General features: G+C 41.4%; 1 protein-coding gene across 3 annotated transcripts in view; it reads right to left on the reverse strand.

Annotated features, from left to right (window-relative positions):
* The window catches only part of ZRANB3 (zinc finger RANBP2-type containing 3), a 219,011-nt gene that overhangs the window by 183,372 nt on the left and 10,502 nt on the right, over positions 1-25,137 (reverse strand). For 2 of the 3 annotated variants that reach the window (XM_040971502.1, XM_040971501.1), the window contains exon 1: positions 15,023-15,292. In XM_040971502.1, the coding sequence (XP_040827436.1) occupies positions 15,023-15,183 (161 nt within the window). In that variant the 5' untranslated portion in view covers positions 15,184-15,292. Of the gene's footprint in view, positions 1-15,022; positions 15,293-25,137 lie in introns of those variants that run through there. The other variant, XM_040971500.1, reaches the window with a different exon arrangement.

Genomic DNA, 25,137 nt, shown 5'->3' on the forward strand with positions numbered 1-25,137 from the left:
TGGGGGAGAAGAGAAAGGGCTCAATGACAAACCCAAATTCAGGAAATAAAACACGGCAGCAGCAAGAATGAGAAATTGTACAGTATCCTTCACTCATTGTCATCTTCTCCTGACTCAGAAAATACAATTTAAAAATTAATTTAAAAAAATAAATAAATAATAGTAGGACACTATCTTAGCCATCCTTCCCAAGATCTTTTGCAAATACCGAACTGAAGAAAAACTGCTCCTTAGTAATGCATAAGGAATAATTTAAACAAGGCAACTTCAGAAAGTTACAATTAGGGCCTGGGAGTTGAAACTGCTGGGTCTCAGGACGGGGCGTCTCATACCTAGATCCCAGATGACAGCCACCATGTGCACATGGTGAGCTGTCCCCAGGCCTGCCTGGGCTCCGGGGGCTGCTCCCTTCAGGGTGAGTACACTGAGGGGGGAGGTCTCCGTGACTGGGCAGGTCCGGGACCCACCCGCCGCCTTCATTGGGTGGTGAATGGGATTGAGGAGGGTCGCAACCTTGGGCCTGGGAATTTAAACTTCCAACAGCCTCCTGGCTGCTGGTGGGTCTCAGGACGGGGCATCTCATGCCTGGATCCCAGACGACAGCCACCATGTGCATATGGTAAGCTGTCCCCGGGCGGTCAGTGCACCATTTGGTGCCAGGCTCTGCCTGCTGGCCGCCCGGCTGGGGAGCTCTGAGGTTTTGGTTCTTTGAATTGCTGCTTAGTTAGCTCCAGGTTGAACCCATTGTGCTTCTAGGATGTGAAGCATTCGTAAAGATTCCCAATGACAGTAACTCTTCCTTGGTAAAACTTGTAATCACTGAACAATGCTGACCACCAAATACCAGTCCATGCAAAAGCTATGGCTTGGGGCTTGTCCTGCAGAATTATATCATGTTACCTGACATGATGATGGAACAGGAGAAGGGTTACATTAGCAAGCCATTACATTAACTAGCACTCAAGAACCATAACCGGGGGTAAATTCTGTGAGGGATGTGTAGGCAACACTCTGTCGAAGTCCTAGCCCCACTGGTTATGTCAAGAGTTGGGGTGGTGATGGACTAAGCTAAGTGTGACCAAGGAGCCTGCCATCAATCACAAGTAAAAGAACTCTCAACAGTCTGGACTGCTCAGGGCAGCAGCACCCGAATGTACATTCTGAATAAGGTGTGGGGTGGGCCGGGCTACAACATTCACCAGCTCATACAAGGCCAAATGGAAGGCCAGACTTCGCCAGGCACTGGCCTAAACCCAATGCCATGTATGAGAACTGGGTCTGGGAGTGGATTACATGGAGGAACTTGGGAAACTCCCTTGGCGAGTCAGAGCTCCCGCTGGTGAACATGTGGTCCAGACCTGGGGGTGAGACAAGCCGGGCAAAGCAGCTCCAACAGCTGGCAAATGTGTCAATTGGTAATGGAACAGGGTAGATCAGGCAGGACTGAGCAAACCTTGGCCCACAAGCAAAACTAGAGACCAGGATGGAGCACAGGACATGCTGAGCTAGGCTCTTGCACCTACTGGTCTGTGTGAGCCAGGGATGCTAAGTCACAGTGTCTAAGGCAGAGGTCGGGACAGGTAAGGGGCTGTGCCAAGCTGAGTCAGAGCAACCACCGGCATGCATGCAATCTAAGGCTGGGAACATGCCCGGTTGGGGGATTCCCACCGAGGGGCACGGGGCTGGAATGGAGGCTGTGTTCTGATTGGGAAATGGTTGTAGTCTCCCTTGGCACAGTATGGACTGGGACTGGATGCACTGAGTCAGGCCAGACCCCAACACCCTCTGGTGTCCTGGAGGATTGGGATAGATATGCGATGGACTAGGCAAGGTCTCAACAACTACTGAGCCATGTGTGAGCTATATGTAGGTATGGACGTGCCGTGGCTGGGCTGAAACATCCAACAACAAGGACTAGTTTGGGTTGAAGGCCAATCAGGAAAGGACACTGTTCCTGCTATGACAGGAGGTGGACTGAATAGGGCTGGCTCATGGAGCCCCTGGTATGTGCGAAACCTGGCATTGGAGAGGTTCTGATGGAGGAGCCTGGGCAACTCCTCTGGCAGGACACAGACCCGGCAGGTAAGTGCAAGAAGCATGATAGGAAACAGCCCAGAACAGGCCATGGAAAGTTTCCCACTGGCATACATTTGGCAGCGGTCTGGGGCAGGCCAGGCTGAATCTGTCCACGTCATCCACTGGCAAATCCCAGCACCAGAACAGTGTGGATCAAGCCAGGTTTTGTCGCAACAAAGACTAGTACACAATACGGAATGCCAAGGTGAGGTTGCCTGTACCGGAAGTGACCACAGCGCCCAACCAGCACACATGAGAACCAGGGAGGGAGGGGGTGGAACCGGCAGGGGAATAAGAGGTGGTTCCTTTGCTGGACAGCTACTTCCACAGGAGAGCTTGGGCTGGGATGGGGGCAGACTAGACTAAGCAGGGCTACCACACCTGTACACCTCATGTGGACTAGATCAGGAAAAAGCCAGGCTGGGCTGATTATTCCTACTGGTGCAAACAAAATTAGAGTGGGTGAGGGCTGTTGGGGCTTAGCCACAGCATCAGCTGGCAGAGGCTGGCACTGGGGGGCCAGTTCTGTCAAGTCAAACCACAGAACTATCTGGAGAGTGTATAATCTGGGAGTGAGAGAGACCTGGGAGGGAAATAGTGGGCTCCTCCCTCTTGGGTTACCACTTCCACGGGAGGGCATGAAACTAGGACAGTGGCTGGGATGGAATGGGCTGTGGGACAGACTGGACTACTGCTACACATACTGGCTAACCAGGGTAGGAGGCGGGCCTGATGGGGGTTATTGCAGGTCGCTCCAACTAGGCTGTAGCTCCCACTGGTTTATTCAAGGACCAAGTATGTGCTGGGCAGAACCAGGCTGGATTATAACACCCACTGGTTCCAGTGGAAGTTGGGAGTGAAAGCAGAACCAACCCAGCAATTGCAACCACTAGCTGATCAGGGCAATGGACTGTGCTGGGCCCTGTACTTGCTAGCACATACAAGAATCTGGTTTGAGCACACCTCTGACAAAGTTTCTTTGGAGATCTCCTCAATCAAAATGCTGGACTCAGAACCCTAACCAAGAAAAGACAGAAGACAGAACAGGTCAACCAACCATCTCAGCTGTATCTTGGCAGCAAAATATGGGGCAAACAGAGACTCTATGATGGACTATGTCAATCAGTGGATTCTTCAAAGACCTCATAATGCTTAGAGTGGCAATACTAGCAGCGATTCATAACTGGTGAAATATCAAAACCACTTGAACAAGAACCTCAGAGCATACCCTACATCTGGGACCTGGGGAAGGTGGAAAATTGGGTGGGCCTCTTCCCTTAATATCCCCCTTTAAGCATGAAGGAAACAATATGGAAAAAACAATAGTCCTAACCACTTTCCTGTAGCCCTTGGACCTTTTTACCCTAATTAACTATGTAAAGATTATCAAAATATAATAAAAAAATAAATAAAATAAAATAAATTAAAAAAAATTTTTTTAAAGTTACAAATAAAAAGGGCAATACAATGGAAAAACACAAAAGGAAAAAGTTATTATGCAGTTGATGAATATTATAGTAAAAACTTTTGTCACAAATATAAACTTAAAGAAACAATCACATCTGTTATTCAAGGAATATAAAGAATAGACACAGGAGATCAGGGAAGGTACAATTGAAAGGAAATGTGAAGGCCCAGCACTGTGGCCTAGCGGCTAAATTCCTCGCCTTGAATGTGCCAGGATCCCATATGGGCATGGTTCTAATCCTGGCAGCTCCACTTCCCATCCAGCTCCTTGCCTGTGGCCTGGGAAAGCAGTTGAGGACGGCCCAAAGCCTTGGGATCCTGCGCCAGCGTGTGAGACCTGGTGGAAGTTCCAGCCTCCTGACTCTGGATTAGCTAAGCACCAGCCATTGTGGTCACTTGGGGAGTGAATCATCGAACAGAAGATCCTCCTCTACGTCTCTCCTCCTCTTTCTGTATATCTGACTTTGCAATAAAAATGTATCTTTAAAAAAAAAAAAAAGAAATGTGAACCTACACATCAGAGAAGTAAATCATAAATAAATTCTACTGAAACATGGAACAAATAGAAGTAGAAGTGAGGACAAAGGAACATACTTAATGAATACAATGGAAAATCTTTCAACAGGAATGAAGAAACAGCAAGAGAGTGTTATAGAAGAAAAAGGAAAATGACAGAAAAAAAAACAAATTATATAATCAATAGGCCTAGAAAAATTAAGAAACACAGGCTTATTCTTGATGTAATCAACAAAATGTAATGAACAAAATGAGGAACTCAGGAACTCAAAATAATATCCTGAGAAGGACAGGACTTCAATCTTACTAACGTGCTAATAAAAGAAAAACTGCATGATCTATATCTCACTGTGGAAGAGAAAAAAGCCAAGTAGGACTGATGAAGGCCTAGTGCAGTGCATCTTGTGTCCAGCACCATGCTTTGCCACTCATACACCTGCGAGAGGATTGAAGGGGTGTAAAGGAGATTGTTGGGGGCACTGACCATTTCCTGCCCTGTGATTGGCCCTTTGCCCTGATTGGTGTGCCTTGGTTCTCTTTAAGTTGATTGGTCAAGTTTGACAGTTAAGCGGGGGGCTTGGCGGGGGAGGGGCTGGAGCGTAACGGATATAACGGTGATAACGGTCAACGGACAACGGAGTTAACGGACGGAAAGGAAGAGCAGAATAAAAGGCGCCTTGGAGACTCTCTCAAGTGTCGGGTGATTTCTTCCGCGGGACGGGAGGACCCCCGATATTTGGTACCGTGACTCGGATAGAAGATACCTGGTGCTGTGACTCGGATAGAAAGAAGATAACTGGCGCTGTGAATCGATAGAAGTCAGCTGGTGAACGCCAGGAAGGTAAGCTGAGCAAATCGCTCAGGGAGCCGCTTAGAGCGGGGAATTAGTTTACAACTGAGCTTTTTGCTCAGGAAGCCGCAGCAGCGGGGGGCCCATTTAAGCTGAGGTTTCAGGTTACCTCAGGGAGCCGCTGATAGCAGCGGGGACGTGCACGTCAAGTTCGCGGATTAGCGACGAGCCAAGTTCGCAGGGTAGCGACAAGTCGAGTTAGTCAAGTTCGCGGGTAGCGACGAGTCAAGTTAGTCAAGTTTGCGGGTAGCGACCATTAAAGCTGGGTTTGCCGCCATTCACGATCGCGGTTTGCCGCCATTCACGATCGCGGTTTGACCGCCATTCACCATCGGGTTTCGCCATTCACGATCGCGGTTTACCGCCATTCACGATCGCGGTTTACCGCCATTCACGATCGTGGTTTGCCGCCATTCACGATCGCGGTTTACCGCCATTCACGATCGCGGTTTGCCGCCATTCACGATCGCGGTTTACCGCCATTCACGATCGTGGTTTACCGCCATTCAGGATCGCAGTTTACCGCCATTCAGGATTGCGATCTAGCGCCCATTCAAGTTAGCAGTTAAGGATCAGATCAATTTCACCATTTGACAATCGGTCAAGTTTGCAGGTTAGCGACGATCAGCGGTGTTAGAAATATGGCCAATTTAACTTTTTCAGTGCACATGCAACCTTTATTGCAGAAACTGCTGACAGTGCTGTTGTTTTTGCAAACTGTGCAGAGGATTGTGCTGTGGTTTCTGGAGGAGGACCTTTTGATCCTGCCACAATGGGAGCACTTAGGCAGAGACTTAGCTAGGGCAGAACAGCAGGAGCCCATCCCTCCAGGAATGGTCAGGTTCTGGACATTGATTAAGTCTTGCCTGACAGATGGCACTGATAAATTCAGAGGACGTATACAGGAAGGTGAGAAAGTCTTATGGAAACGCAAAAAAAAAAAAAAAAAATCAGAATGGATGGTTTGAAGATCCTTAATGATTTCCAGCAGGTATTGGGGTATACTAATTGGATCCAACCATATTTTTGTATTATTAGACAATGCCAAAATTGTGTCCCATTTTTATCCCAGCCTTGCTTTGGGGTTAATCCCCGTGGTCTTATGCCTAATCATATATGGCAGATGGATGTTACCCATGTTCCCAGTTTTGGTCACCTTTCTTTTGTTCATGTCTCTATCAGTACCTGCTCTGGGGTTCTTTATGCCTCAGCTCATACAGAGGAAAAGGTTCAAGATGTTATATCTCACTGCCTTCAGGCTTTTGCAGCCTGGGGAGTCCCCCAGTGTTATAAGACTGATAATGGACCTGCCTATGCAGCCAAAGCATTTGATAAATTTTGTTCTGAATTTGCAATTAAACACTCTACTGGCATCCCATATAATCCCACAGGCCAGGCTGTGGTAGAGCGTGCCCATGCAACTCTCAAAGCATTATTAATAAAACAAAAAGGGGGAGTAGGAGCCACCCTATATCCCAAAAGTCCTAAACATCAATTGGCTTTAGTTACTTATATTTTTAACTTTTTGATTCTGGATTTGGATGGCCATTCTGCTGCCGAACGCCACACTGTTGGCGCAGGCCCCTGCAAAGATTGGGTGATGTGGAAGGATGTTTTAACAAAACAATGGATGGGCCCGCATCCTGTCTTACGACGGACGCGAGGAGCGGTTTGTGTTTTTCCACAGGATTCTGATGGACCGGTGTGGGTGCCAGAACGTTTGACGCGAGTGATAAGAAAGCCGGAGCAAGATGAACCTGTGGACGTGGTGGATGCTGACCAGCCTGATGTTCATTCAGATACCGAGAGGAGACAACCAGAATCTCCAGCTAAAACTGCACCATAAAAGGGGTGCAGCAAATATTGACTCGCTGTCTAGGGCCTTGGAAATGGCCCCCAGAATGGACTGCTGTCAAAGTACTGTGACTCCTAGAAGAGTAGCACCTGATCTTGCTGTGACCAATTTATTTCCTACCTGTTCAAATTGTGCCTTTGTGGGGTATAACTATATATATGGTAACCCTGTTCAATCTGTTTCTGCTCAGTCTTGGAATGTCTGGGTACTTTGCACTAATAGGGGTGGGTGTTCAGATATATCAGCTTTTGCATTTATTGATAAGGTAGTGATAAGAAATTGTAATTATAGTAGTAGTAGTTCTAGAATATGGGAAGAAAATGTTAAAGTTAATTGCAGTTGTTATGTTATCTATAATGCTATTTATGTATGTGTACAAGCTCCATTTATGTTTATTGTTAATTGCTCTGTAGTTAAGTGAGCCCTTAACCAGTGTTGGAATGGATCTGGCACTGTGGTGCTGGTACGCATTCCACAACTTATTTCCATCATATGGGGACCTCCTGTGTGCTTAGTCTACCTGGAATGTGTGTCACTCCCTCTATTGTCACCAATGGTTCCCGAGCACTGAATTTGTCCAGAGAATTATCCGCTATGCTATCCCCTAGTGGAAGCTGGTCCATACGATTCGATAATTTGACATAGGAACTAAGATCCCAAATTATAGCCATAAATAGCATAAAAGTAGAGATTGCCACAGTAAAGCAATGGACAAATTGCATACTAAAGGATCTTTCCTTTGCACACCAATGGGCTGGTATAGTAGCCCTGGGCCTTATATCATTCTTTGGGGTCTGTGGATGCTTCATCCTTGAGCACAGCGTCAGCAGCAGTAACAGCAGCTGCTAGTGCAAGCTGTGCTTGCCCTTCACAACAGATAATCCCTAAAAGTCTGGCTAGGCATGCTGGACCGGTAGCCAGAGACGGGTAAGTATCCGATATGGCTTCACCAACCTAAGACAGGTGCCACGTTCCTAGCCACGTGGTTAGCCCATGATGGGTAAGGGGAGCCTGAACTCGGAACACCTAAGACAGGCACGGTCCCTTGCTTAATAAAACAAGAAGGGGGAGCTGTTGGGGGCACTGACCATTTCCTGCCCTGTGATTGGCCCTTTGCCCTGATTGGTGTGCCTTGGTTCTCTTTAAGTTGATTGGTCAAGTTTGACAGTTAAGCGGGGGGCTTGGCGGGGGAGGGGCTGGAGCGTAACGGATATAACGGTGATAACGGTCAACGGACAACGGAGTTAACGGACGGAAAGGAAGAGCAGAATAAAAGGCGCCTTGGAGACTCTCTCAAGTGTCGGGTGATTTCTTCCGCGGGACGGGAGGACCCCCGATAGGAGATACAAAAAGAGGTGAGCTAACCATAATGATCAGCAAGAATGCTTGCTAAGTCTGCCAAGGAAAAAGCTGACATTGCAGAAAACAATGGAGGAGGAGGAGAAGTGGCACAAGAAAATTCAAGTACTGGAGTTTGCAAGTGAGGTATGCATTTTTGATAACTTTGCTTTCCTCTCAGACACAGATAAACTGTGTCCATCCATAGCTTTCCACTACAAAAGTACACAATACACAGCAGTAGAGTTGGATGGAAGCTGACGTCACAGAAGGGAGATTCCTTTTAAGGAAGGAAGGAAGGAAACAAGGAAAGAAAAAAGGCCACAACCATACTGTTGTTCTGTAGGCTGAAGGACACGATGAACACAACATACTCCAAAGTGTTTCAGAAATCCACAAGCTTATAAATACTTACATAAATAAAAAGACAAACAGAACATGGCGAGAAATAACATACAATCAACATAATTGGAAAGGATTAAATTGGATATTCCAGGACTTCAAAATACACTATCTGAAATTAAAAAGAGAAAATGGAATGGTCCTGTTCTCTAATTTCAAGAACGGCAAGAACTGACTGTTCCTTGACACTAGTCCATTAATCCCAAAACCATGCAGGGAAACGCAATCCTTAAACTTTTCTGGTTGCAAAAGCTTCCAGGCTTTCCAAAAGTCCAATTAATACCAATGTTTGCTTTGTAAGACAGTCATATCTTCTTTCTCATTTAATGGGAACAAATTGAGTGGATATTGGTTTCATGGATACTGAGTTTTTTTCTAAAACTTTGAGGCCCTTTAGGGCGTGACCCAGCACACAAGGACCTCTGTTTCCTCCTCTTTCTCTGTAACTCTGCCTTTCAAGTAAATAATTGGTTTGTTTTGTTGTTTAAAAGATTTATTTATTTATTCATTCATTCATTTATTGGAAAGTCAGATATACAGAGAAGAGGACAGACAGAGAGGAAGTCTTCCATCCATTGACTCACTCCCCAAGTGACTACAATGGCCAGAGCTGTGCCAATCTGAAGCCAGGAGCCTCTTCCAGGTCTCCCACGTGGGTGCAGAGTCCCAAGGCTTTGGGCCATCCTTGACTGCTTTCCCAGGCCACAAGCAGGGAGCTGGATGGGAAGCTGGCAGCTGGCACATGAAAAGCGAGGACTTTAGCCTCTATGCTACCGCACTGGGCCCTTGTTTTGTTTTTAAAATAAGGTTGGGCCTGGCGGCGTGACCTAGTGACTAAGGGCCTCACCTTAAATGCACCGGATCCCATATGGTCACCAGTTCCACTTCCTCTCTCTCTTTCCTCCTCTCTGTATATCTGACTGTGTAATTAAAATAAAATAAATCTTAAAAAAAAATAAGGTTGTACAAATGGCTAGCAGGGAAAGTTCAGTTTGTGAAAAGATTGAAGTAAAAGATAATTATTTTACTCTTAAAATTTTTTGAAAGCCACACAGATTTTCCATAATGTACATTTCTAGAAACTTTTTCAAGAGATTTCCTATTCAGGGATGCAGGAATTTTTACAACAAAATAAACTTTTAACTCCATTTTCCATTGATGTTTTTTAAAAAAAGATTTATGTATGTATCTGAAAAAAACCAAAATTATAGAAAGAGATGGAGATACAGAGAAAGAGTATGAAATAGATCTTCCATCCATCTGCTCATTCTGCAAATAACCACAAAAAGCCAGAAGCCTGGAACTGCATCCAGATTTCGCATGTGAGTAGTAGCGGTCCAACACTTTAATCATCTTCCACCGCTTTCTCAGGCATGTTAACAGGTAGCTGCATCAGAAGTGGAGTAGTTAGGGCTTAAACCAATACTCATGTAGCATATCAGCATTGCAGCAAGCACCTAAAACTGGCATGATGCAATGCTAGTCCCTCCATACACTTTTTGATGTAAGCATGAAAGAAGTGTTTTTTTTCTTTTAAGTTTTATTCATATTACTTGGAAAGACAGATTACAGAGGGAAGGAGAGACAGAAAGATGTTCCACCTGCTGACTCACTCCTCAAGTTGCCTCAATAGCCAGAGCTGAGACATTATGAAGCAAGAAGCCAGGAGCTTCTTCCAGGTCTCCACCATGGGTGCAGGGTCCCAAAGCCTTGGTCCATGCTCCGTTGCTTTCTCAAACCATAAGCAGGGAGTTGGATGGGAAGTTGAGCAGCCAGGGTATGAACCAATTCCCACATGGGATCCTGGACTTGAAGGGAGAAGATTAGCCAATTAAGTCACTGCATCAGTCCCCAAAAGAAGGTATTACATTTTATTTACCATGGAAGAAATGTAAATAAAAGGCTTAAATGTATATTACTATATATCCACGGGAATATCTAAAATGACATAAACACAGGCAACTGGAAATGTTGATGAGGATGTGTTCCTATTATCCATAACTCAAATTTAATCACATGAAAATGGGATCTCATTTGGACCCAGTACTCCTACAGATGTAATTGGTTATGATGAAGTCATTCAAGCAGTATGTTATCAATATTGACTAGCATCCTTATAAAAAGAGGAAATTGAGACCCAGACATAGACACAAGCTAATGACACAAAAAACAATGAGTCATTTACAAGTCAAAATTTTTTTCTTTCACAGGCCACCAAAGTAGCCAACTCTGCCCCCACATTGAGTTTAGGGAGCTATCCTCCAGCACTGTGAGACAACAAATTTTGATTCTTTAAGCGCATCTAGTTGTGACACTTTTTTATGACAGCCCCAGCAAACTCTTACAGGCACTATCTGTGAAGTAGAATATATGCCTACCTTATCACTCAATATGTATTCTTTTTGATAGATATACTTCAGAAATATGTTTATCAAATGATTTGTAAAAAAAAAAAAAGTGTTCATATCATTACTACCTGCAAGAGCCAAAATTCAGAAACAATTTAAATGTTTATCAGTTGGAGAATAAACTATTATGTCTTCATGCAGTACAATTCTATATGGCAATAAGAATGAATGATTTTGATCACATGCCAAAGAAAGGAATGATCTCACAATAAAAATGACAGAAGAGTGTCAAAATGCAAAAGGTTATATGACATGCCAGTAAATGATACAACTGAATAGGAAAAGTATGGGCCAAAAGTCTGGTCAGTAGTAGCCTCTGGAGAAGAGGGAAAAGTAGTGTTTGGCAAAGAATAAGAGGAGGTTTCCAGGTTCTGTAATGGTCAATTTTCTGATTTTTTTAAAAATGTATTTGAAAGGCACAATTACATAGAGAGAAGAGAGAAGCCATCAATCCACTCAATTTCTGCATGACTACATTGACCAGGATGAAGTCAGGAGGTTAACCATGTCTTCTATACATGCAGTAGGGACACAGGGACTTGGCTCATCTGATAATGCTTTCCTAGACACATTAATTGAGAGCTGGATCAAAAATGCAGCAGCCAGGACTCAAACCTACACTCATACCAGATGCTATTACTGCATGCTACAGCTTAATGTGCAGCATCATGTTAAAAAATTTTCATTTCTGTATTTTAAAATGCAGAATTACAGAGAGAAAGAGGGTGCAAGAGAGCAAGTAAGAGAGAAAGATCTTCTATATGGTGGTTGACTTCTTATATGGAAACATTAATGGCTACAGCTGGCCCATCTGAAGCCAGGAACCAGAAGTTTCTTCTTGGTATTCCACATGGGTCCAAGGGTAAAAGCACTTGGGCCTTCTTCCACTGCTTTTCCAGCTGCCATTTTCAGGAAGCTGGGTTGAAATTGGAGCAAGTGGGATTTGAATTAGAGGTGCTGAAAACAGAAGAAGCATTACCCACTATACCATAGTGGCATCCCCTGGTGTATTTCTTGATATTGCTGATGGCTATCTTGTGAAAAATTCTTAAACTATACATTTTTTAGCTGAATACCTTTTTCTGATTATGTCATAAATTAGTAAGAAAAAACAATTCAACAAATTGAATAGGTTGTGAAATAAGAGAACAGACTAGATGATAATAACTATAAAAGAGAACTTGGAAAATAAGGACAGAGAAAATATGACATATAAGCAAAAAACCATAGAACAGAATCAAAATGTTAAATTTAAGTCTGATTGCTTAAACAGACACAGTAACTGGGCAAAAAGCAATGTTTGAAGTGCTCAGAATGTCCTAAACTCAACAGCTACCAATCCCCAAACATGGAGCTGTAGTCTACAACCCTAAAATTCTTTCATACATTTTTCAGTAATAAGAACATTCTTGTATGAAATCACACCATTATCTCATCTAAACTTATCTACATTAATTTAATAACATTCTAACAGACTCAAGGTAAAAGTTTTCAAGTTATCCAGAAAATGTCCCCTGGAGCCATTACTTTTTTTTTTTTAAGAGATTTATTTATTTTTATTGGAAAGGCAGATTTACATAGAGAAGCAGAAACAGAGGGAGATCAATCACCCACTGATTCACTCCCGAAATGGCTGTAACAGCCGGTCCTGAGCCAATCTGAAACCAGGAGCCAGGACCCAGGACCCAGGTGCCTCTTTTAGGTCTCTCTCATGGGGGCAGGACCCAAAGGCTTGGGTCAATCCTCCACTGCTTTTCAAGGCCATAAGTAGGGAATAGGACCAGAAGTATAGCAGCTGGGACAGGAACCAGCACCCTTAAGGACTGCTGGAATTGCAGGTAGAGGATTAGCCAGTTGAGGGACCACTGTGCCAATCCCTAGGGCCTATTTTTTTTTTTTAACTGCTCTAACATGACTTCAAATAATATCTTCATTTGTGGCAGCTTTTAGTATATTATCACAGTTGTCTTTCATGACATGGAAAACTTTACAGAGCCAAGGACAGTTATCCTGAAAAAGTATCCCTCATTATGGATTGTTTCACTGTTTTCCTCATGATTACCAGATCAAATATTTCCAACATTGCAGAGCAGAATTATGTCTGTCCAGTACACCATACTGTACATGTGGCTGTCACCCCTCTACAGATACAAGTTCGCTAATTTTGTATATTTTCCCATTGCAATAAGCAAGTCTTTTACAGGGTGATACTTGGAGATTCAAGACTACACCTAGTGAGTGGCAAGTAGGAAAGCCACAGCACTGTAGAATATAACCTTCCAAGTGTTAAGAGAAAAAAGAACCTATTTTATTTGTATCAACTAAAATATCACAATTTAACAGTAAATGCAAACTACTGTGAAATTATTTCCTCATTCTGCAAAAAATAATAATAATAGAAAACATTAAATAAAACACAGGCAAATTTTCATTCACAAAAGAGCGATTTTCAGCTATTAGCACCATTTTTAATAAAAGAAAGAACAGCCATAACTCCAGGAAAGCAGGGAAGATCTAGACACAATACCTAGACATTGTTTAGCACAAATCAACATAGCCTTACAGATAGCTTACTTCTTATTTTCCCATGTTGCTCATTCATACTTTGTCAAGATAAGTTAACAGTCCAAGGACAAGTCTTGGTTATTCACCAAGATGGACCATGAAAAGGGTGAAAAGATGCTTACTTGAGCATGGGAAACCCAGTGTCCTTTTATAACTGCATAATTAGGACTGTATAATTCATTTTGAATCAGAAGTCTGAATTATAAAATTATGCTTAGCATTATGGCAACAACAAGTGGCTCAGATCTAAGCAGTCTGACTCTAAATCGTATATTTTTTTTCTGTTCTGCTGTACTGAAAAACACAGGATACAAGTTTGAAATTCCTAAAGTAGCTAAAACTAGCAGGTGGTAGTTCAAGATGGTATTTGTAATGGAAAAGTCTTCTGGAATTCAAAAAACACTGTCATGATGCAAATGGATGAATCTAACTCCATAAACACAGGAAAGCTACAGAAATTATGTTTAGGTTAGAAAAATTGGGAAAATGGAGCTGTAAGATAATAACCACCAAATAAACTTAGGTATCAACTAACTCCTATAAATATAAAAGGAACAACTGAGTAAGTGCACAAAAAATCAAATTAATTTCAGTAAGATTTTAGTGAGTAAAAGGAGTAATTCAAAAACAGTACATATGGGAGGATTCCAACTATATGAAGGCATGGAACAGGCAAAACAAGCCTATGGTTTTAAAAATATCAGAACAGTGGTTGACTGTGAGGGTGAAAATTCTGGGGAAACAGGAAGAGAGCACAGGACAGGATGATGGGTATGATTTAAGTATATGTTTGTATGGTTGGTTAATTCAACTGCAAAAGGGGTAAAAACTACTGATAAATACAAATTCTAGCTACCTATACGTATAGATATTTAGGGGTAAACATAATATCTGTAATTTAGTTCAGAATTAATTGCAAATATAATGGATTCGTTTGATGGATAAATATACATACACAATAAATATGTGATAAACCAAGTACAGGAGTATGCTATGAATAGATTAGTTAATTAAATGGTACTCATCAACATTCTTTCAACTTATTTCCTAATTACACTTTCTTACAATTAAATGTTGGGGAGAACGTATACAGTACATGTGACTATAGAGCCAAGTCAACGTTCTCCTTAAATATAGAAAAGACCATGTAAAGACTCAATTTCATAGAAGATTCATGTAACTATTACAAATTTTGAAAGTAAAAAATTTGCGGCATTAACATTCTAGCAAAACACATTCAGAGGTTGCCTGAATTCTAAAGTGGAAAGGCAACAATGAAAATATTGTAAAGACAACTTATATAGAAAAGCAACACATTCTAGAAAATTGCTGGAATATAACATGTGGAGAAAAATCTAGTAAACCCAATATAGTAACTAAACATACAAGTTTCAGAAATCAAATTAGTTCATATTTCAAACTGACATCAGTCATAGTAAGCTAACTTAGTCAAAATCAACTCTACTGAAGAAAGGTGGTGAATACTAGAGAGACTTAAACAGAAATCTGTTTATTAATATACATATCTTGAAAGAAGTACTTTACCTGCCATCTCTTTCAAGGGCAAAGGTGATGCCATCTTTCTGGAATGGAAGCAGCTTTGCTCTTAACTTCTCGGGCAAAAAGTCCAGTTGTTTGTAAGATTCATTTGTCAAAGAAGCAATCTGAGCTGCAAAAGACTTTTTCTTGTTTCGAACATGAGGCATGATGATCCCAAATATCTAAGTATAAAAGAATAGAGAGACAGATATAATCAAGTGGACTACAGAATAATACATAAATAATAATATCACAGTGCTTAGAATTAGCTTAAATGTACCAGTGTCACAGATCTAAGTTAATTTAAATGTTTCCAGGCCGAGAGCAATAGGCTAGTGGCTAACGTCCAAGACTTGCACACGCCAGGATACCATATAGGCACTAGTTAATGTCCCGACTGACCCACTTCTCTTCCAGCTCCCTGCTTGTGACCTGGGAACGCATTGAGGATGGCCCAAAACCTTGGGACCCTGTACCCACAAGGGAGACCTGGAAGAAGCTCCTGGTTCCTGGTTTCAGATCAGGAAAGGCTCTCTCTGGCCTTTGCAGCCACTTGGAGAGTGAGTCAGTGGATGGAAGATCTTCCTCTGTCTCTCCTTCTTTGTAAATCGGCCTTTTCAATTAAAATAAATAAACCTTTAAATACATATATGTATATATATTCCTAGTGGAGTGACAATTGTGGCACATCAAGTTAAGCTTCCACCAGCAATACTTAGCACCCTATATGGGCGCTGTTTTGAGATCCACTGCTTCACTTCCAATCCAATTCCCTGATAATACACCAGGAAAAGCATCGTTCAAGTGCTTGGATGGGTCACTAAAACACACATGGCAAACCCTTAATGAAGTTCCTGACTCCTGGCTTCAACCTGCCACAGTCTCAATCACTGTGGCCATTTGGGGGGTAAACCAGCAGATGCAAACTTCTTTTCCTGTCACTTATTTTCTCTTATGTGTGGGTGTACCTCTGCCTTTCAAATAAGTCTTCAACAAAAAAGGTTCCTGCATTGGTCAGTATAGTGCCTATCTTTTGTGATACTGGCATCCCATATTAGAATTAGCTCCTGTATGGACTGTTCCAGTTCCACCCTGCCACCTGTTAATCCACCTGGAAAAGAGAAGAAAATGGGAAACTAAGACGACCCATCCCTGGTCATGGTGCTCATCTAGGGAGTGAATCCTACAGAAGATGGAAGATCAATTGATTCATTAATCTCTCTGATTCTCTGCGTGTCACTCTGCCTTTAAGTAAAATCTGAAGGTGGGTTACTAAGAAAACTCAAAGCACTGAATTCAAAAGCAATTATTTCATGTACTTTCTAGAAATTCCCTGTCTTCTACTTCATTTTGAGTCATAATATATCCAGACCATAATCTAGTAAGATAAATGGATTACTGAAAAATAATTTAGCAAGGGGACTTATAGAAACGAGATACTTTTAAAAATAAGGCATGAATTTTCTATCAAGAGGTTAGTTTTGTGATTGATCCTTTTATAGGCGTATATTTTATCACATGAGACTCACTAAGACTAGGGTACTTCTGCACTGAAAAAAATTACAAAGTGTAAAGACATTAATTGCAAATGTATAGAAATTAAGTGGCTTCAATATTACTGGGTTTTTTTTTAAGATTTATTTATTTTTATTGGAAAGGTAGATATACAGAAAGGAGGAGAGACAGGAAAATCTTCTGTCCAATGGTTTACTCCCAAAGTGACCACAACAGCCAGAGCTGAGCTACTCTGAAGCCAGGAGCCAGGAGCTTCTTCTGGGTCTCCCACATGGGTGTAGGATCCCAAGGCCTTGGGCTATCCGCAACTGCTTTCCCAGGCCACAAGCAGGGAACTGGATGGGAAGCAGGGCAGCCAGGATTGGAACTGGCAGCCCTATGGGATCTCGGTGCATTGAAGATGAGAACTTTAGTCACTAGGCTACCATGCCAGACCCTAGTGTGCATTTTGACTATCAAAACCAATTTTATTCAATTGGTCAGATCTGTGTAAACTCTACTTGATAAGGACCTTTCTTATTCTTTGAGTTTCTGCAGATGTAATTTTAATTTTCTAACATAAAAATTTAATACATCTATAAATTTTTAGAACTCTGCAAGAGAAAAAAACGTTATTAAACCAAACTCACATAATGCATCTCTAATATTTTGAACTTAGCATCTTGTCATCTGTTTATTTATAATCTCATATTTTAAAAAGCTTTCTTTTCAGCTACTGACAGACTTATAAAACCTTGCTCCTCTTCCTTAAAAAGTAACCAAACAACCTCAGGCTGGCCATGGTAGCCTAGTGACTAAAGTCCTTGCATGCACGAGGATCACATGTGGACACTGGTTCTGATCCAAGCGGCCTCACTTTCCATCCAGTTCCATGCTTGGGGCCTGGGAAAGCAGGTGAGGACATCCCAGGACCTTGGGACCCTTTACCCGCATGGGAGACCCGGAAGAGGCTCCTGGCCCTGGCTTAAGATCAGTGCAGCTCTGGCCATTGAAGCCGCGTGGGGTACGATTCAACGGATGGTGGATCTTCCTCTCTATCTCTCTTTCTCCCTATATGTCTGACTTTCCAATGAAACTAAATATTTTTTTTAAAAAAGTAACCAACCTCTTTTCTGTGTCTCCTGAGAATCTTAAGAATTAAACAAGCCTTTATTATTAAAAATAAATAGGAGCCACAGGACACTAAGGCCCACACATTCACAGGGCTTATATTCTTCAAGGAGAGACTAAAAATAAACAAATAAACATGGCGGTTTATAGCACAAATATTATAAGGGTAACGGTCACAGTGAGGCTGACCTGGAGAAGGCTTTTTTAAAAGGTGCTATTTGGACTACAGTTTGAAGATAGAAAAAGCAAGTCCAAGGCCAAAATTAAGAGATTACTCCAGCAACAGAAAAACCAGTGCAAGACGCTGGTGCTGATAAAGGCCTCTGAGATTTCAAGAAACAAAAAGAAGGCCAATGTTCCTAAACCAAGTAAGAACACAATACAAGGCAAAGCTATTGAGATAGGCAAAAATAAAATCAACTGTATCCTTGAAAAAGACTTTGGATTGTATCTTAAGAATGAAGTAAAACTAATGGAAATGTGCTATTGTATCATTAGTCTCATGTGCCTATTTAGTTAAAATTAAAGTCAATAATTAATTTCACCCTTCATACCACCTGTGGTTTTTTTATTGGAAAAGCATTTTTTTTAATATTTTGGGTTTTTTTTTTTATTAGAAAGGCACAGATTTACAAAGAGGAGGAGAGAGGGAGGAAGATCTTCCATCTGTTGATTCACTCCCCAAGTGGCCACAATGGCCAGAGCTGAGCAGATCCAAAGCCAGGAGCCAGGGGCCTCTTCCAGGTTTCCCAGGCTGGCACAGGGTCCCAAGGCTTTGGACCATCCTCGACTGCTTTCCCAGGCCACAGGCAGGGAGCCAAATGAGAAGTGGGGCCGCCGGGATTAGAATCGGTGCCCATATGATATCCTGGTGCATGCAAGGTAAGGACTCTAGCTGCTAGGCTACTGTGCCAGGCCCCCAGCTGTGTTTTCTATGTTCCACAGCTTCATTTCTCTAGTAACTTTCATAAGGAAAATAGATACATAACATTCTTATCTGTACTGGAAATCCTATTGAATAGTACTTACAGACACACTTTTAAGCAGGGAATTGGCACAATAGAAAATACAGCCACTACCAATAGGACGACAGATAATGAATGTCTCTATAGATTGAGCCAATCAACAATGCTTCTACTGCTCCTGTAGGAAACTAGATTTAGAAATGACTTGTGCTTCAGACCAGTTTGAATAAAGTCCTCAAAGATATCAACAAGTATATATCCCTAGTATTTCTCAGTAAGACTATTATGAACCAAAAAACAGCAAATACAAGCTGGCTGCACACCAAAACCATCTTGAAGAGCAATAGTAGAGAGGTTAGGGAAACGTATGGCAGGTAAAGCAAACAGAACTCATGGATTAATTAACCTGTGCAGAATAAGAGAATTGTGGAATCAAAATGTGATTCTGGGAGTAGCCATTCAATCCAGTGGCTAAGACACGCACACCTGACACTGGAGGATCTGGCCCAAACTAGCTCTAGACTCGCTCTCTGATAACAGACTGGATGGCCCAAGGAATCACAATTCTGCTACCACAGAGGAGACACTGAATTCTCGGATCCCTTTTTCAACTAGACGCAGAACTGGCCTCTGTAAGCATTAGGGGAGTGAACCAGTAAAAAGGAGGGCTCCCTTCACCACCCCTCACCTCCCACACATATATGTATTTATCCCTAACCAAATAATAACAATGAAAATATATGGCTCTAGACAGCAATAAAATTAGTGTTAGAATGAACCAAGGCAAGTAAAGTTTCTGAAGAAGTGATTAAGGAAAGGAAACAAGACAGGTTAGGAATATACAAGGCTTGAGATAGCTTTAAGATAGGAACTGGAAATATCAAACTGGGCAGGATATATGAACCTGGAACTCAAATAAGGAGACAATGAGGCTGGACACACTACATTCAAATTCTTCCCTACCTTGCCTGGTAGTCAATAGTTTGCTGATCAGACATGTTCATTCTGGATTTTAATACAGAAGGCCAAGGTTCAGGGACGGTGGTATAACGTTGCTGATACAACTGCAATCTGTGATGCTGTCATCCCACAGGGACACTAGCTCAGGTAATGGTTATTATCACCTGTGACCCAGTTCCATACTAATGACCTGAGAAATGCAGCCAAAGTCAGTCCAAGTACTTGGGCCCCTGCCACCTACATGGGAAATCAAAATGCAGCTCCTGGCATCAGACTGGCTTAGCTGTGGTTTTTGTGGACACAAGGAAAATGAACCAACAGATAGAAGATGTATCTTCCCTTGTATCTCCCTCTCTCGCTATAACTGACTTCCAAATGAATAAATAAATATTTAAAAATTTAGGGCCCTGGTGTGATGGCCTAGCAGTTGAAGTCCTTGCCTTGAATGTGCCAAGATCCCATATAGGCACCAGTTTTAATCTCAGCAGCCCCACTTCCCATCCAGCTCCCTGCTTGTGGCTGGGAATGCAGTCAAGGACTGCCCAAAGCTCTGGGACTCTATACCCACATGGGATACCCAGAAGAGGCTCTAGGCTCCTGGCTTCAGATCAGCTTAGCTCTGGCTGTTATGGCCACTTGGGGAGTGAATCAACAGACAGAAGATCTTCCTCTCTGTCTCTCGTCCTCTCTGTATCTGCCTTTCCAATAAAAATAAATATTTTTTTAAAAATTTAAAAAATGGTCAAAATCAAAGAAGCAGAAATTAAGGAAAATCTATCTGGTAAATGTAGCAGCAGGTGAAAGAACCATATCTGCTTCACAGATGTTAATAGAAATCTCAGAACTACTTTTCAGGGTCATGTACAGAGAGGTATAATAGTTTAGGGTAAACACTGGCAAGAAGGTTTAAAAAAATCCAGAAAAATGATTTTACTATTTATTTAAGGTTTGTTCTTGCTTTATATACTTTGTAAAACCTGATAACAGGCAGTCTAAGAAAGAATATCTCCCAAACTGACATTGTCTTCCAACTAAATGATTTACTTTATGAGGAATGCCTGGCTGAGGACGACATTTGCAAAAATAAACAACGAAAGTTAATGTTATCTTATTCAAAATGTATTTTATAGAATTATACCTGATACAAAGAATTATCCAATACAAAATTAAAAAGTAAAAAATTGTAAGAAAATACTCAAAAAATTTTAAACTTTGTCTAAGATTATAGTGCAGCTCATTAAAGAATTAGGCAGATATTTTAAAAATAAAAGAACTTATAAATATGTAATACTGGAACCCTGGTGCAATGGCTCAATGGCTAAATCCTCACCTTGCATGTTCCAGGATCCCATATGGGTACCAGTTTGTATCCCAGCTGCTCTGCCTTCCATCCAGCTCCCTGCTTGTGGCCTGGGAAAGCAGTAGAAAATGGCCCGAAAACTTGGAATCCTGCATCCAAGTGGGAGGCCTGGAGTTCCTGGTTCCTGGCTCCTGATTTTAGATCAGTTAAGGGTCAGCAGTTTTACCCACCTGAGGAGTATGGAATATCTTTCTTTCTGTCCCTCCTTCTCTCAGTGAATATGATCTGCTGTTCTGGCCGATGAGGCAATTTGGGGAGTGATTCATTGGATGGAAGATCTTCCTCTCTGTCTCTCCTCCTCTCTTTATATCTGGCTTTGCAGTAAAAATGAAGTAAACCTTTTAAAAAATTATATTGTAATAATCTCACATGGGTTTGAGAATATATGTTCAATTACGGCAAAAAAAAAATCAGCTTTGTGACTAAAACTATGTTAATAACAGAGGATTTGAGATTAGTATCCTTTCTAAAATATCAGGAAACCAGCAGTCAGAATAAATTCACTTGTCTCTTAATATGGCATTCACAATGTATTTAGATCAGAGATTTTATCCCCACTCAAAAACAAAAAAAAGGGTTTTACTGAATGTAATCTACTAATATTAGGAAGGACATAAAAACGGAACAATCGATACATTATATAACCTTTAATGACATGTTACTAACATTAGCAAGCAACTATTGCCTACTGTCTAAGACAACTCAATCACTGCAAAATCTAACAGAGTACATTACTTTTAAGCAATTGTCTTAATAAGCGACACATGAAAAAAAGACAGAAAGGTTTTTTCAATCTTTACAGTTTTTATGATCATATAAAATTTGATTAAAACTTACTGAATTAATCTTAAATAAATAGTACACTAATACTGAAGAGAACAGCTGCTATGAGCTACCAAGTGGGGTTGCCATGAGATTCATCTTGGAAAAAAGTAAATGGTTCAGGAAATTGTGTATGCACAGGAGATAAATTTTTTACTTTTTAACTAAGAATTTATTGTAGGGATTTTAATGCAAAATAGATAAACTAGAAGAAGCATTATAGGAAAACAGATTAAAAATATCAATTCAAAGAAAACTATTCTAATACAAGCTTTAAAAGGACAGAAAGATTCATAAACACATAAAGTAAAACAGTAAAGCCTCACAATGCATAATAAAGTTTAGCTAATATCACTTTATTACCAAAATAACATATGTGTAGGACAAACAGTAAGATTTGTAATCACTAGAAAAAACAAGAGAATTTTAAGAAGTCAAAATGTTTAATTTGTAGAAGGTCAAACATAGCCTCAAAGAATATAGAACTCAAAGGTTAAAAATAATAGAAATCACAGAAAAATTTGACAGAAACACAGGAAAACAACTACATACATAACAAAATTTATAATATTTTAATATATATATCTCAGTAACTGATTATGCAAGGATGAAAATGATTTGAAGAATATAATAAACCTCTTTGGTGAATGATAAAAATATTAATTTAACACACCTATGAAGACAGGCTAAACTGGCTTTGAATTACAACACAGGAAGATATGCAAGCTAATCTTCAACATTCATAGGTAAATAAAATATGGGAAAACCAAATACGATAATAAATTAAAAGGCTAAGGTATCAAAAGTAAAATGGATTTCTTCCACAAACGCAAGGCTAAAATTTACATCACCAACAAGCATCTCCTCCATGTCACATGGAAATACAAGAGATCCAGAATAAGCCAAACAACCTTATAAGGTTAAAATCACGGGCCTGGCGGCGGAGCCTAGCAGCTAAAGTCCTCTCCTTGAATGCACCAGGATCCCATATGGAAGCTGGTTCTAATCCCAGCAGCTCCACTTCCCATCCAGCTCCCTGCTTGTGGCCTGGGAAAGCAGTCAAGGATGGCCCAAAGCTTTGGGACCCTGCACCCGTGTGGAATGCCCGGAAGAAGTTCCTGGATCCTGGCTTCAGATCAGCATAGCATCGGCCGTTGCGCTCACTTGGGGAGTGAATCATTGGACGGAAGATCTTCCTCTCTTTCTCTCCTCCTCTCTGCATATCTGACTCTCCAATAAATAAATAAATCTTAAAAAAAAAAAGGATAAAATTGGAGGATTAAAAATCCAGGTTTCAGGGATGGGTGTTGTGGTATAGTGGTTAAGCTGCCACCTGCAAAACCTTCATACCACATGGACATTCATGCAAGTTCCCACTGGTTTTCTGAAAACTTGGCCTCCCACAACCCACATGTAAGACTTGTGTGTTTTTCTAGGCTCTCTCATGCTCTCTATCTTTCCTTCTCTCTCTCTCTCTCTTTCTCTCTCTCTGTTTGAGATGTTGAGTTCAGAAAGCTAATGGCAAAGGGAAAGCATACTGAGTTTATTTGTGTTTTTCCTCCCTTTTTTACAAACATGTTTCATTTCTACTTTCTAGTAAAGCTCTAGTAAATTTGTCCATTTTAAATATTCACAACATTTATCCTGGGCATGCAGACAGATTTGTGTGTGAGCAGAACCCCAAACAACTCTCCCCTCTGTATATATATCTGACTTTCCAATAAAAATAAATAAATATTCAAAAAATAAAAAAAGTATGGTAAATAATAAGAAATGAAGCTAAATATTATAAAATAACAGATCAGTTACAATAAGTTATAGAATTGCATAATATCTTTTAATTCACTTATCAGAGGGACTTTCCAACCGCCATATCTAATACCCAATTACTTTAAAAGCAAGGATGTTACAATCTTTCACTGCACTGACAACTGTTTTCAGGATAACCTCTCTCTTCACAAGGAAATTTCAGAAAATTTCCTGTAATTCTCAAAACAACCCAGAGTTCTGCTATCTTCATGTTAAAGAAAAGAAAACTGAAGCTGAGAGACATTACATAACAACAGGTTTGACAGCAACTGATGATATTAAGTCTGGGACTCGGATGCATCTAGCGTAAAAGTAGGAATTCTTCCCATGTCTAACAATGCCTCTCCAACTCACTCATTCAACAAATACTTAAGAAGAGCTTATTTATTATGTATCAGCCACCACAAGACGTCCTGGTATACGAAAATTGATTTGCACTATTAAAGCATCAGCTCTGAGTACAGCTGGGGAGGTCCATTAGAGTTGGATATAACAAAATAAGAGTGATCCTGACAACGTCTTAACAGGAGGTCATACGCATGGAGCGGGCAGGGGGCGGGGGGGACCCCAGAGTGGAGCAGATGGACAGGAGGAGGCTTGCATCCCAACCCTGAAGACTCCCAGATGCTCACCAAGGACTACATCCCAACTGCCAAGGAGATCACGGGGAATTGGAGTGCTTTCGGAAGCAGAGAACTCTGAGGTCACCCACCCCCATTTGGATCTGCCACATGGGATGGAAGAAGTCCAAATCCTTTCTTGCAGGATCCAAGGTCATCAGAACAACAGCCAGGAACCCTGAGTGGTCCGCAGAAACAGAACAGTAAACTTCCTTTGGGACTAGGGAGAGAAGCTTTCTCTGGTCCTTGCTTGGTTCCAACTTTGGGTCCCCACCCTCTCTTGCAGTGACCATCAGGATCACTCTGGAAACCCCTCAAAACAAACAAACAAACAAACAAACTAGAATAGATGGACAGAGCCTATGAAACTGTGTCACATAATGCAATGTAATTAATTTAAAAAATTAACAACATAATTCAGGAAGTGGTTTGAAGGAGATACACATAAAGCACTGTACCAATGTCAGAATGCTTACTATTAAGTAGCATTCAAAGATGGCTTCACCTACAGAAAAAAAATTTTGAAACGTAGTGTACCTTAGTAAACTACTTTCTTTCTTCTGCTTCCTTCATTCTATTTTAGAGACTGTCCACTGTACTTTTTTTTTTTTTTTTGAAGATTTACTTTATTGGAAAGGCTGATATACAGAGAGGAGACAGAGAGGAAGATTTTCCGAACGATGGTTCACTCCCTAAGCGGCAGCAACAGCTGGAGCTGAGCCAATCCGAAGCCAGGACCCAGGAGCTTCTTCGGGGTATCCCACGCGGGTGCAGGGTCCCAAAGCTTTGGGCCGTTCTCGACTGTTTTCCCAGGCCACAGGCAGTGAGCTGGATGGGAAGTGCGGCTGCCAGGATTAGAACCAGCTTCCATATGGGATCCTGGTGCGTTCAAGGCGAGGACTTTAACCACTATGCTATTGTGCCGGGTCCAACTACTTAAAACTATTAAGAAGAAACATA

The sequence above is a fragment of the Ochotona curzoniae genome, unplaced genomic scaffold (assembly GCF_017591425.1).
Source record: "Ochotona curzoniae isolate NIBS_2020 unplaced genomic scaffold, NIBS_Ocur_1.0 contig_2210, whole genome shotgun sequence".
Taxonomy (NCBI): Eukaryota; Metazoa; Chordata; class Mammalia; order Lagomorpha; family Ochotonidae; genus Ochotona; species Ochotona curzoniae.